This window comes from Sceloporus occidentalis, unplaced genomic scaffold, assembly GCF_023333645.1.
Source record: "Sceloporus occidentalis isolate IW3139 unplaced genomic scaffold, rSceOcc1.0.p SCAF_1, whole genome shotgun sequence".
NCBI lineage: Eukaryota > Metazoa > Chordata > Lepidosauria > Squamata > Phrynosomatidae > Sceloporus > Sceloporus occidentalis.
Window position 1 is genome coordinate 106,641,813 of NW_028316981.1, and position 14,624 is coordinate 106,656,436.

A 14,624-nucleotide genomic window follows, 5' to 3' on the forward strand; every position below is an offset into this window, starting at 1 on the left:
TACTAAACCAAGAACTAAAATAAATAAGCTCATACATTCTAGAGGTACATTAACCACTCTTGGTTTATGAGCTAAGTAGAACTGTCATTCATTTCCTCACCACCTAATTGTCAAGAAAGAAATAATGGTCTCAGGGTTTGAATTTCAATTCATTATCAAACACTTTAGCTTAATGACTCTCTTTCTCAATGTATTCTACCTTGTTTGAGCATAAAACGATGAGCCCCGTGTTCCTTTGGAGGAAACAGAATTGTACAAATATGCAAAAACAGTACCAGGTAATAACTTTATTCCACAAATAAAATATCATTAAACACGTGAACTTTGAAATCCTCAAGGATTGTTGATTGGGCTGGGCATGAGGCAAGAAATTAAAGAGTCCACAAGTCACTCTACCTAATGTTGAAGCTACAAGATCTGTAGTTACACAGAATCTGCAAACTTGTGTCAGCTTGAGATGTGGGAATCATTACCTCACAGGAAATAAGAATAATTGGCTCCCTCTATCTGTCAATATTGTGGGCTTTGAGTCAGTAGGTGAATTTTCTGTTGCCTTGATTCAACCTGATGAAGATTCCTGAAGATTTTAGTGGTACCCAAAAAGTTGTTACACAATCCTATTTCTGGATTTTGTTCCCTCTCTTTCTCAAATCTTTCTTTCTGTGTTCTTGGTGATGCTTACATCCCCTTTTGTTATTCAGGGGAGATAAATATGGCATCATCACGTATCGATGTTCTGAACATGCCGCCTTATCCTTGAAGAATGGTGCCTCCTTGAGGAAAAGAAATGAGCCGTTGTTCCAGCTGTGTGGTGGGAGCTTTGGGCACTTCTTCTGGACCAGATACACTGACTTGGGTGAGGCAGCAACTGTGCTAGGCCAGAGAAAGCCCTTTACACACTACTACTTTTATTTCAGTGTTGCACATGTTAACATGTGTATCATTTAGGGGGTTCAAAGGTGAGAATGATCACTTTCAAAGGGCTTCATAAATAAACTGGAAGTACAAACCTGCTAATATTAAACTAACAAGCTCCCATCAGCATTCTGTGCCAGCTGCAGTTTTTGAAGTATTTTTCAAAGGAAACCCAACACAGTGTGTGTTGCTGTGGTCTATCTGTACACTGTAGTCTTCCTTTCTGGGATGTGAGCAGACCCACATAAGTCCCACTTCTGTTTTCTTCAGGAAAAATGACAGCTTGGCACACTAGCCAAAGTTGTACAAAAATGCTTCTGACCACAGAGACTACCTAATCAGCTAGAAGCAAAGCTTGGGTCCAGAAGGGATTCTTCCCCAAAAGGACTCCTTGTTTAAATTAAGTCTCAGCTACATGGAACACATTCAGCCCATCCCAGATTCCAGACACTGGTTCAGAACTCTGAAATCTAATGGGAAGGTGAAAGATTGGTGGGCATCACCTGCAAACTTATGATGCTATAATTCAAAACTCTGCTCACTTATGTTTGCTAAGAATTCTGCATTCCACCTGTATCAGTCTTTCAGAAATAACTAGTTTGATAATATTTCCATGGTTACTAAACTTGGAATAAGACAGAGGCAAATGAAAAAGCTAGTGATTATTTCCTCTTTACCTCCACTTAAGCTTAACCCTAGGAATATTACTAATCATGAGTTAAAGGACCTGAATTGAGCTGGCACTAAACAGTGAAGTAATCAGTATTTAGGTAAATCATTTAAGACAGTGCTGATCAAAGTAGAGGTATATAGACCAGTGCTGCTACATGACAGCCAAGCCTTTGTCTGCTGGCACTTGGAGAATTTCTAGGAAAGAAATACAGCCAGCCCTCCAACATTTACAGCATTGACTTTTGAGGGTTTGCTTTTCACAGATTTGAGTAATACGTTCTCTTTAGGAATTTCTAGGTCCTCCAGCACAACTCTCCTGGAAGTTGACCACAGAGTTGCACTGAAAGACCAAGAGATTCCTAGATAGGTGTTCTCTCAAGTAAAAAAATAGTGTTTTTATTTGCAATTTTTCAATTTCCATGGGGTCCTGCACATCTAAGCATATCATATGTGGAGGGCCCGCTGCAGTTGTAGCCAATGGATAAATATGGCAGTGGTCTCTGGTACACCGGGGGGAAATTGCCAGTCCACTTCATCAGATAGCTTGAGATGCACTGATTTAAGGTATCAAATATAATACAGTGTTGTCAGTCAGACCCAATCATATTCCTGTTACCTTGTGTGGGGTATGGCTGAATATACTGTGTAACTGTTTTCACTCTCTGTCCCCTCTACTAAATGCCAATAAAACTGGTGAGATATTGTTGCACATTGTGGTTCTTCTCTGGCCCTGGGTCTTCTTTTCAATAGCACTGATGTTCTGTCTCTCCTGGCAGCAGATTCCAGTACAGAAGAGTCCACCCCAGTCCCGGTTAAAAGCAAATATGAGACCATGGATTTTGACAGCCTGCTGCAGGAGGCCCAGGAGAGTCTGCATCGGTAACAGCCTTAACCTTTGAGGAATACCTCAATACCTCAGTCAAGGCACTTCCAATATGTTTACGTTTCAAAGAATTGATTAAGTATACAACACGAATGAGAGAGAGAGACTGCTGTCCTTTTGAATTGATGTTTACATTGAACAGGCTGCTTCTGTCTGTGAGTCCCCATGGTGTTGATGTTCCACTGCCACACATTAGTATCTTTGCTTCTGACTGGTTGTATTAGGATGAGCCTGCAAAAGCCTCCTGTCCCTTACCTGCCCACTCTCTTCCTCCTTTGCCCTCCACCCATTTTTCCCACTGACTCCCTTTCCCACTTCTTCCGTGAAATTGCAGCTGTGTTCACCATTTCTTCTTTTTATTTTCCTTTTTTGTCCGTAGTGTGTGATGATGAAATTGTTAATTGTGAATAGAATCAAGATTGTAAACTAATTTTTAATAGAAGAAAGAAATATATACTTATAATGTATTTATGGCTCAGATGTACTGTAATTCAGATTTATTGTACCGCTTCCTTGATTTTTAACTATGCACTGTAATGCGGCACTTGCCCCTCAGCAGATGTGTCCATCCAAAAAGGTGCTCTTCAATTAGCAGCTCACCACAAAATTTATTTCTCCTCCTTGGTGGGACATTCAGCCCTATAAGGCATTACTAAGTAAAGTTGGAGAATTCCCATTCACGTGGGTAAAATGTTGGGATCTCTGCTCCCCAGTCATTGGCTGCATTAGACATGGCATACTGTGATTCCACAGCCAAGCTGGCTCTGGATGTATGAATATGAAATTGTTTGATGGTAAATTTTTAAAAATGATAGGGCAAGAAAAGTTGTAAGGGATGTTTTCCACTTTCCTTTGCTTCCTGGATTGGCAGTGATCACCAAGAAGTAAAATACCACTAGCTTTCCAAGCCAAGGAAATGGTATGTAATAAAAGTCATTCCGGTGGTTAGACCAAAGGCCTATGATATCCAACTTCCCAGTTCCCGCAGGTGTGATCCAGATGATTCTGGGAATCCCAGAGGCAAGGCTTGATGACATAGATACATAGTCCTCTGCCATTATTTCCAAAAAGTTAGATTGCCTCTGAACCTGAAAGAAACCTACAAGCATTGCTTTCTCCTGGTAACCACTGATAGACATAGCCTTCCTGCAAAAGTTGATGGTGAGACTTAAAAAAAATAAATCTGAAAACAACTCCCAGGAGAATTATGCTAAAGTTTTCTTAGCTTTACAGATGACATGATAGATGCCATCATTTCATGAGATATCTCTGCACAATGTTGGAGTTTAGAATCATAGAATCGTAGAGTTGGAAGAGACTGCAAGGACCGTCCAGTCCAACCCCTTGCCATGCAGGAAATCTAAATCAAAGCATCTCCGACAGGTACCGACACATTAAACAATTTGTATGAAGGCCATACATCATATCACTAGTAGCCTCAGGAATAGTATCTTCAGCCATCTGGTCATCTAACCAAAGCAAAATCTCTTCCCTAGGGTTTGAAGGACTCTCTCTTCAAGTCCAAAAGGGATCAAGGGCATCCTTGCCTGTGGAGTGGTCATGTATACAAAGTGCTCAGAGATGGCTAGGTCTGTGTATCAACATGACATTCCCTATGAGAGGAGCCATATAAGCCATAAAACATAACAGTTATTGCTACAGTTTACTTATTTCATTCACCCTCCCATTCTCCATCAGGAAAGCCATAGATGCTGCTTCCTATTTGCCTGTGGCTGTGTCTTGCTTGTGGCTCTGATCTGGTGTCACACATGCATGCACACCCTTCCTTGATTGACTTTATAAAGATTCAAAAACCCGAAGAGTCCTTCAGAACCAGCCTTGTGTAGTGATTAAAATGTTGGACTGGGACTTGAGAGATCCAAGTTGAAGTTCCCATGAAATGTACAGGGTGGCCTGTTTTTCTCACTCAGCCTGAACTATCTAGTAGGTTTGTTGGGAGAATAACACGGAAAGGAAGAGAGCCATAAACATCACCTTGAGGTCATTGGAGGAGAAACATAATATAAATGTAGCAAAGGCAGGGAGTCAGCACAGAATAATTTAGAATAATGTAGACAAATTATTTATGGAAAAAAGCAGTCTTTGATGTTGGCTGGGATGCCTGGTAATAGCTTGTATGGTCAGAAACCGGAATAAATTATTAGAAGAAAGATGTTCCTTTTCAGCTGTCACAGTAGGTAAAGCAATTAATTCTTGCTATTCAAGCAGACAGTTCACTGTGCTAAATGAGCAACTTACATGAGGAGTAGGGCTACTCTGGTACTCTCCCTAGATTTAATGTTCAAGGGCATGTGGAGAAGATCAAAAACAACAGGAACATCAAAGAGATAATTCAGATAACTTTGCAAAGCCCTCCAGAAAACACCATGTCTTTTGTTTCATTTTTTTTCCACAAAAAGCTGAGACCTCTGGGATTGCACCATCCCATGTAGATAGACTACAACAGCCTTAATTCTGCCAATAGATAGATATCTCTTCCCTGAAGGTCTCTTTGGCATTAACATGTATTTAATTTGAATCAAATGCCATAGATTGCCAAAGACCCTCAGGCCAAAGGCATGTCATCCAAAGGTTTGCCTGTCCTGTTATCTTGGGAGGGACTTCGTGTGTCAAAAACACCACGAGGAGTCAGCTCATGTAACTTACTGCATGCTCAGTAATCAGTTATTTGATTGTTGTATTTATGTCTTTGGATTTGGGGCTTTTACAATAGCAAGAGTTCATTTCATGCAGAAGCTAACGTTATGGTTCATACACCAAAGTTAACGGTCATTGTATTGGCTGCTGCTGTGTTGCATACACCATCTCTGTTTGGGCAAGGCCAGAAGATCCCGCTCTCTGTAATCTTCCCAAATCAAAGTCTGGGTGACACATCTGCTGTTGACAAGTGCCTCATTGTAGCTCTGCCTTTTTCTGTCTTAGTATTTCCTCACCACAATGATGTTTACATGTGATTGCTATAGAGCTTACTGTAGAATGTACATAGTGACACATTAGGGTGGGTAGGACTGTCCTGTCCTGTGCTGTGCTGATGTTTTCAGAGAACAATCAAACAAATAATAATTATAATAGTAACCACCCCAACAATCGATAAGTGGAATTCTTCCATCTCCTGACTTGGGTTCAAGGGTAGATCAAAGTTCATGACTGGCTTTGGTCAGAGAGATGGAAAATGCATCAAATTTTAAGTATGTTGTTGGATGCAGCAGAGGAGTTGTCATCATTCTGCTCTCTGGGAGGAGTGGCCTTCAGCATGAGTCATTTGCACACATGGCTTTGTACTCAATGGGTTTTGTATCTTGAGTTGCTTTTCAGAGGCTGGATTATACATGCCAATGATACTAGAACATGCCTGTAGCGTGTTCTCGGAGCAGGAAAGAAGAGTCTGTAACGCACATGGCCTCTCATTCCTAGGTATAGGGAGAGGTGCAATAAGTGGTCTTTGCGTTGCCTGAAGCCTATAAAAATATTATTTTATTTTATTTGCAAGAAACTTCACTAGAATTTTATGCAATATGCACACATGTGCACAAACGCACACATATATTAAGGAAAGGTAGCTGTGGTGGTAAAGGAAGGGGCACCAAAACCCCTCTTCCTGCTGCTGGGCACACAGCCAAAGCTGTGAAGCTAGCTGTGTTGAATGTAGAACCTGAGTAGTATGGTTTGAAAAGCACGCACATTGAATGCTAGCTATGGCAGACCAGTACCTGTGGCTTATTTTAACAGAAGCACAGCTAAATTTGTATTGACTACACAGGGAGCAATACGTGAAAGTTCTTGCCTCTTATTTACTCTTCTAGTAGCTTGGGAAGGTTCACTCTGCAACTGGAGAACTTTAGGGAAGAAGTCTCTGTCAGAGCACAGAGCTTGGACAAGTTGCTTTTTTGGCCCTTGGTCCTCAGAATTGTCACAAGAGTTGTGGCCCCCAAAAGTAATGTTACCAGGGTATTCCAGGAGGGACAGAACACACTAAAGATCCTCCTTTTCCCCCCTGTGGAGCAGCACACTGCAGTGCTCTCTATCATGTGTTGCAAGAAGTAGTCCTGGGATTCTGATGATGAAGTCTTGCTCCGTATAGCACAGGAATCTGGACAATCATTTGGGAGCCATGGAGGTCCTACCCACAAGTCAGATTTACCATGTGAATGTAATTATAATAGACCTATAGAACCTGTGACCCACCAACCCAAACTTATCTAGCTCAAGGCTTGACAAGCCTCCTGACTGTGTTCCTTGCTAGGACTGGGGAAGGAAAAATACAATGAAATAAAAATGGGGGAAAGCAGGAATTAATTACTGTACTTTTACAAGCTGCAAAGGACCAGTGTGGTGTAATGGTTTGGGCATTGGACTGGGACACTGGGAGACCAGGGTTTGAATCCTGGCTTGGCCATGGAAACCCACTGGATTATCTTGGGCAAGTCACACTCTCTCAGCCTCAGACAATGGCAATGTCAACCCCCCTCTGAAGAAACTTGCCAAGAAAACTCTATGATAGATTTGCATTAGGGTCGCCATAAGTTGGAAATTACTTGAAGGCCAATAACCAAGCTGAAGTAGGATGTGATCCATTTGGTGATTTGTACAGTCCTGGTCCAGAACACAGCGTAAGCATTTTGATCATACTGTAGAGCATGAATTTGTTCTATATGGAGTGTGGTCTTAGACCTTCCCCCATTGTTCACTGACCAAGCAGGATCCACAATATATGTACACTACTTGCAGAATGCAATTGAGAGCCACAGTTTGGAGCTGGCAAAGGGGAAAGGAACACTAATTTCTTCTGTAGGACAGGGGGGTTAAAATGACTATGATATCTCAGTATAGCCAAAACTGCCATTCATAAAATATTCAGGCAGATTCTTCCTTACAGGAGTTCTGTTCAGAACATTTTGACTTCACAGGGACAGAAAACGGACACCACACTGCCTGGCTAAGAACAGTGGCAGAGAGGTGTCTATTAGCGAAGGGAAGGTATTTATTGAATGGTCACTTTTTTCAGGAAGAGCATGCACCAATGCTTTTTTCCAATCTGGACTTTTGCAAAGTCTGCCTACATTTCTTCCCCATTCTTTCTCTTAATAACATGAATAATGCCAGCATCCCCATATTTCAGGGGTAGGCCGAGCCATAATAACAAGCCGCAGAACAAACCAAGCCCTTGTGAAAGCAGTAAGAGAAACCAAATAAAGATAATTTATTTTCCAGGGTGTTTCGGGGAAAAGGGTGTATTAAGAAAGGCAATCATAAGGGAGACATTTATTTTTTTAAATAGAATTATCTATATATGTAGGTGCCTGCATATATGTATGTGCGTGCGTGTATGCGTGTGTGAGAGAGAAATCTCTTCCTTTATTTTAAATCAGGAAAAAACCTTAAGATAGGAATAAGTCATAAGCCATTTCTTTATCCTTGGACCTTTTAATAAACCTTTGTTTTGTACAAAACACAAAACCAATGAATTGAGCATCTGAAATCTATAGAGGGAGGAAACACCCAAGGTGAAGACAGTGAACACAGGAAAGCATAGGAGGGGGGAAATGCAGTTTCACCCTCATCTGATGGGAATAGCCATCTCATACTCCCTCTACCCAGTTTGAGGTATGCTACCCTCATGAAACATTCTTGTCAGCTTCATGTTGAATTTCCATGGGTAGTATTAGATTGTCCAAAAGCCTTAGAACAGTGTGTATGTGTGTATGCATGTATGCACCAAGCACATATATGTGTGACTCTTATTTTCATTTGCTGGATGAAAATAATGTCATTTGTAGCTGAGCAAGTCCTCAGTTTCTTCTTACAGCAGGGTAGTCTGTTCATGACACTTTAGCAATATGACCATATGAAGCCATCAGCTTTCCATTTTCTTTTTTAAAATTAAGATTCAGTGGGGAAAACAGATTGTTTAGGCCTCATTCTCCTCTAGGTACTTTGCAATTGATCTTGACACCTACATTACTGATTCTCATGACTCTCTTTGTGACCCATCTAGAAATTTTTGATATTTGATTGCAGGTACCTCTTTGCACTTAAATTGCAGGTACTTTTTCTTCCACTTAAAGTGCAGCACACACCCCAAAATAAACCAAGGGTGAGTGCATTCTGCATTTTACCTCCAAGTTACTGCATATCTACTAATAGCAGTGCCTAGAGGAAATGCACTAGAGGTGATCAAGTACTATGGAGTAAAACCAATTTATTTTAGAATCAATGGTACAAAATATAATACATACACAGGCCTTGTTGTAGATCTGATGCACCTCACATTGGGGTTTCTATGACTTAAGTTGTATCTTGCAACCTGTGTCTGAGCTCACATGACTGAATATGCTCCCTCCACATGGAAAATGATCATGTCAGGGAGATTATGGACATAGGCTTACTAAAGACTAAGATGTCCTACTGCTTGAATCTGGGTTATGTGAATCCATGGAAATAAAAATACAGTAGTAAGGAGTTATCTTTTATCCTGTGATTCAGCTCAAATTCAAGGATGGCCACCTTCAGGGATGTACTATGTGTGTGTGTGGGGGGGGGGACAAAATGAAGGAATTGCTCCTCTGCCCCCCCCCACAAAAAATTCTTTCAGTCCCCAAACTTCTAGCATTGCTGAGACTAAGACCTAGAACTCTTGTATTTGCATTTTGTCTGTAACTTTTAAGTTTATCGCATGGGGCTTCTACCGTTCCCCAGCGTGTTCTAACAGGGGCGCGCAGGCGCGTGCATGGAACGCGATGGGCACCAGATGGGGCCCAAAATGTGACTTTATCGCACGGGGGGCCGCCGCCGCCACGCGTTCCCATCGCGTCCCAATTCGGTTCCAGAGGGCACCATTTCTGGGGACACTTTGAAACAGTTCCCAGAAATGGCACCCTCTGGAACCGAATTGGGACGCGATGGGAACGCGCGGCGGCGGCGTCCCCCCGTGCGATAAAGTCGCGTTTTGGGCCCCATCCAGTGCCCATCGCGTTCCGTGCACGCCCCTGCGCGCCCCCGTTAGAACGCGCTGGGGAACGGTTGAAGCCCCATGCGATAAACTTATTTGTCTGCCCTTTTCTGTGGTTGCTTAAATTGCAAGGCTAGAAGTTGGGGGACTGAAGGGAAATGATATTGAGGGATGCAGAATTCTTATTTTGGAAGGGCAATGTCCTCATTTTGCTCCCCACCACCACCTGCTACATTCCTGAAGGTGGCCACATGGTCTCAGTCAGCATACGTTTCATGTGCTCTTAACATCCTTGGCCTGGCCTGTGATTCACAGTGTAAATCCAGAGCTTTACAAGTGGAGGACCTGCCCCCATTTTGTCTGCAGATGGAGAGTTGTATCTCCCATAGCATTTTGTAACAGTAGACAGACTGGGGGCAGTCTAGTTTGCACACCGTACTGTGTGCCAAGTTGCACTCAAACCACTGGATCTAGGTGCTGATTTTGGAAAAAAAACGTATTTTACATTCACATTTTCAGAACACTGTTTCTGGGAAACATATGTTTCATTTATTTATGGAAGAATCTAGGTATGATGTGAATAGCCAGAGGTACCCCCCTCCCCAAAGAGCCTGGTTTTAGTACAGCAGTTGATGCGTAAGGTATAATTATTTATTGGCGAGTTGGCGGGGGAGAATAATTAATACCACTATTTCAGTGTGTGTTTATGAGTGTGTGTGAGCCAGAGAGAATGAAGGAAACTAAATTGATGCATTTCTTGGGAAGAGTGTAAGAATTTCACCTAAAAAGGGGGCACATTTGCTATGTGTTATTTATAATAAAAGCTAGATTTTACTTTTTGTTTTGGAGATGACACTGCTAATAATTAGAAGGGCCAATTCTGCCTCTCTTTTACAGGTATTAACTAAGTGGTAACTTACTCCTGGATAAGTAAAAGCAGCAGGGTTGGCCCCCTTTCTAATAAATAAAATCAAGCTTTTATTTTGTGGTTTTACAAAAAAAAAATTAGTAGAGAATTTTTTATATTTCACTTAATTTCCCCTAGTTTTGTTCTGTTGTGTCCTTATTTATGTAATATACTTTAACCTTTATTGGCATAGATTCTTATGCCTTTCCTTTGTTATTGTCATTTTTTTAAAGAAATATTTCTTTCTAGTGCGATTTCAATGTCTACCTTCTAAATGAGAGAATGTTTTCTTGTATTTTTACATTGTCAGATTCTATAGTTTCGTAGATGATTTAACCAAATTGCTCAATGTATTCTCTATATCTATCCGCTGGGTATATAAAAGTTCTATTTTAAATTGTGTAAATACTTCAGAACTGGCTTCTTTTTGAGACTCCCCTGCTGTGGAGTTACTTGTTTACATCACAAAGACTGTAGAATCTCTACATTCATGTACTGTAAATAGTGAAGTGATCTGCCTATAAATAAATAAACCATAACAAATATCCTGTGAAGTCTGTGTTTAATTACAACTCTGTGTGTGGTACGGTGTGTGACTTGAATTGCTCCCAACAAGCTGGGTACTCATTTTACCAACCTATGAAAGGATGGAAGGCTGAGTCAACCTGGAGCCCTCTGGGATCAAACTCACAACATTGTAGCTCCAGTACCGGCATTTAACAACTGTGCCACCAGGGTTCCTGGTCTTTCTTTTGCAAAAAGAAAGTTGGTTCTTAAAAGTTACCTACAGTGTGTGAAAGGCATTTCCATTATCTTTGGAGAGGTCCCTTTGAACAATTTAAACCCAAGAGAAGCCCTTTTTGGAATAGGAGTTGATGAGGAATTGATTTCTACTTTCTTCCTGTTGTTCAAAAAAGGCCTCTCCTGGGCCTAAAATATCTTAGGAAAGCCCCCCAAATGGTGAAAATGCCCTAAAGGGCATTGAGAGCAAAACAAAATTTGTTGTTTGTGGGGGAAGCTGCAGCAGCAATGTGGCCCTTATATGTCTCCTGGGGGTGCTAATGTGTGCCCCCCCTCACTCTTCCACATTTGCTCATCTTTAGTTACTGACAGTCTTGCTCATTTTTATTTTATTTTAGTCTTTGCCTGCCAGTAGAAGAGTAATGGCGCTGGGTTATGGTTTAACCTCATCTCTCCAGGAAGAACATGCCACAGTCTGTGAGCAGCCACCAAGAAGACCAACTCCTGTGCCCCACCAAACTTACATATGAAGATGGTGGGACTAAGTGAAGGGTTTCTCCTGCAGATCTGTAAAACTACTCAGAATGTTTATTACATACAGTATGTTGGTTTAGTCCTTCCATTTAGTCATTTTTATTCTTGGCAACTTAATAATAGGGATCGTCACACAACTGACAAATACACATATTGGCATATTGTTGATCCTATCAAACCTTTTTTACAAGCCTAGTGTATTTAATTTTAAGGGAACCCGCAAGTTCAGTAATCCCTTAAACAGCCACTGGACTATTCCTGCTATAATCTGTTTAAATAAATAGTCTTGTTGCCTTGCACCACAGTCAGCAAAATGCAGGAGAAAATATGTTCTAAATCACATAGTGACTAAAAGATTTATTTATGAATACAGGCAAACTAGTATATTATTCTTCCCACTCAGATGGGATTTTTTAAAATTTCTGGATATGATCATAGGAGATTATCACATGAGGAATGGGGAGTCATTGTCCCGTTCCTCTCCCATCCTTCCTGCCCGATTGTGGGCAGGACTTTCACACATGAGCCGGCATTGACCTGGCAGAGAAGTGTGAGTGAAAGTGTGCAAATTATTTTCACATGAAAGCAGGCTGAAAAGTGCTTTCAGCCATCAGCTGAAAGCTCTTTCTCCTGCCATTTACAGTGTTTTCTAATAATGAAGAACACGTTATTACCATGATGGCTGAAAGCACTTTTCAGCCCACTTTCATGTGAAAGTGATCACATGATCACTTTCACTCAGGTCACAGATGGGTCATGGATGGATAAGGATGGGGGAGTGATCCCGTCCCTATCCCGTCCCCGTATGATATTCTCCATAGAGTTCCTCCTTCTGCCAAACATATGTCCCTGTAAATTCTGGCAAGTCCTTTCATGACATTACAAGAACAAAGGAAGCTAATACTAAGTCACATAATTGGACCATCTAGTCCAGTAGTGATTACAGGCATTTCTATAGGTTCTGACAAAGATCTTTTCCATCACCTTTACCTGGAAGTTGAAACAGGCCTTCTACATCCAAAGCATTTGCTCCACCACTGACTTGTCGCTTCTTGATTACAGGCGTCTAAATTTCACCTGGATTTTGTTTCTTACTACCTACTCATACCTTTGGATTCAGGTCACTTGAATTGTTGTCTCACCCTTCCTACAGAGCTACAGTATGACTTTTCTCCAATTTTCCACACCACCTATCTGTGTAGGACCAAATTTCTCCGATCTATGTGCAAGGTCAAATTAAATGCAATGAGGAGGACAGCTCTTGCTCTCTCTTTTTAAGTTATATGTTTGCTCTGTGCACATAATTTGCCTTCTCCTTGCCTCTTGGCAACACCAACTATGTTTACAACGATTGGCTAGTCAGAGACTGAAGGCAAAGAAGACAGATGAACAAAGAATGAGATATTTATTGTATTGTACTGTAAGAGAGTAACACTGCTCATCAGTTCCACAGCCATGCAATTCCTTCCAAACCTCAAGACAAAGTAAGAACAACTAACCCAATAAACAAAGAGATGTCTGAAAGAGGAATTGCTCAACTTACCCACCACTCCCTATATCACAAGTGGAAAAACTTTGCAAGGATTGTGGAAATAGTAGCTTTAGTCTTGTTCACATATTATCAATAGAGAGTTTCAGAGTGAAGAGAGGAATCCCACAGATATAGGACTTTATTACATGGGAACAATTGGAAGTATAAACTGGGATTATCCCATGAAAATCATGCATTTGCAATTAAGATTTTCACAAGATATTGTGATTAAACAGCCATTATCCCAGAAATATCCCGTGAATATTGAGCAACTGCGATAAAGTTTTCCACACGACGTTGTGTTGAAAAGCAATGAAAGTGGCATTAATCCATGAATAACCAGGCAATAAACAGCAACAAATCATTCACAGGAAAATCTGGAAAATGCTTTCTTGAAGTTTATGGCCTGGTTATTCCCTGGTTATTCCCAGGATAATGGCTATTTTATCATGCTGTATTTAAAAATCTTAATTACAATTTAATAGTAATTGTACAATTTTCATGGGATAAACTGCTTAAACTTCCAATTTTCTTCCATGTGATAAAGTCTATAGTGATCATTCTCATTTATTCACACATGCATGATGTAGTATGTGCTGCTGGCCTCTGTGTCTGCAGGTTGTTTCAGATTAGCCACTGTAGACTTTCCAGGGGATCTGCTTCCCCCCTCATTTCGCTTCCAAACTTTCAAAAATTATAGTTAGCTCAGCAGGCAGGAGTGGTCAGCACAGCAAAATATATAACTACCTCAATATTTGTTGGGTCAGGAGTTATAGAATGCGGTACTACATTATGACTGTTCTGTGGCTTTTCCTGTCTTATTTGTAACTTCCCCAGTGCTGTTCCCACTTTCCTCAACCTGCTATAAATGGCTAAAGACTCAGTACAACTTCCCTTTTTACTCTAAAGTGCAAATGAACTGTGGCATCGTTAGCAAAACACATGTGACACAAGTCTTTCTTCTTCAACGGTCCATTCTTAATTTTACTTCTTTCTTGTTTCCTCAAACACAACTTCCACCTAACCATCTTTTCCTTCCCTCCTCTCTTGGTCATTGTCTCTTCATTCCCCACCCCTTTGCAAGTCCTGCATAAACTCATTTTCTCCCTTGTTTGCTATTGCCTTTCATTTCTTTTCTCTCTTTCCCCTCTTCCAAAAGCAAACTCCTAGTGAAGCCTCTCCCCATCTCTCTGTCTCTCTCATCTTCTTTGTCTTCCTTCTCTCCCCTGCCCCCATCTAGTTTTTCCTTCTTTCCCCTTCCCACATCTTCTAGTTACACTCATCTTCTCACTTCTTCCCTAGTCTCCCTCCTTCTCTCTCATCTTCTTTCTCCTTCTTCCCCTCCCCAGTTCTCCTTGTTACACATCCTATTCTTGCCCAATTCATTTCTTTCTCAGTCTCTTTCTTCTCCTGCCCTACTTCTCCTGCCTACCTGCATCAGCATCTTCCTTCCTTCCTTCCTTCCTTCCTT

General features: G+C 41.2%; 1 protein-coding gene across 1 annotated transcript in view; it reads left to right on the forward strand.

Annotated features, from left to right (window-relative positions):
• PPARGC1B (PPARG coactivator 1 beta) overlaps nucleotides 1-9,163 on the forward strand; it is a 58,309-nt gene extending 49,146 nt beyond the window's left edge. Inside the window, exons 11-12 of the mRNA XM_089519612.1 lie at nucleotides 702-856; nucleotides 2,364-9,163. Coding sequence (XP_089375738.1) covers nucleotides 702-856; nucleotides 2,364-2,470 — 262 coding nt within the window. The 3' untranslated portion in view covers nucleotides 2,471-9,163. The remainder of the gene's footprint in view (nucleotides 1-701; nucleotides 857-2,363) is intronic.
• Nucleotides 9,164-14,624: the final 5,461 nt, after the last annotated feature.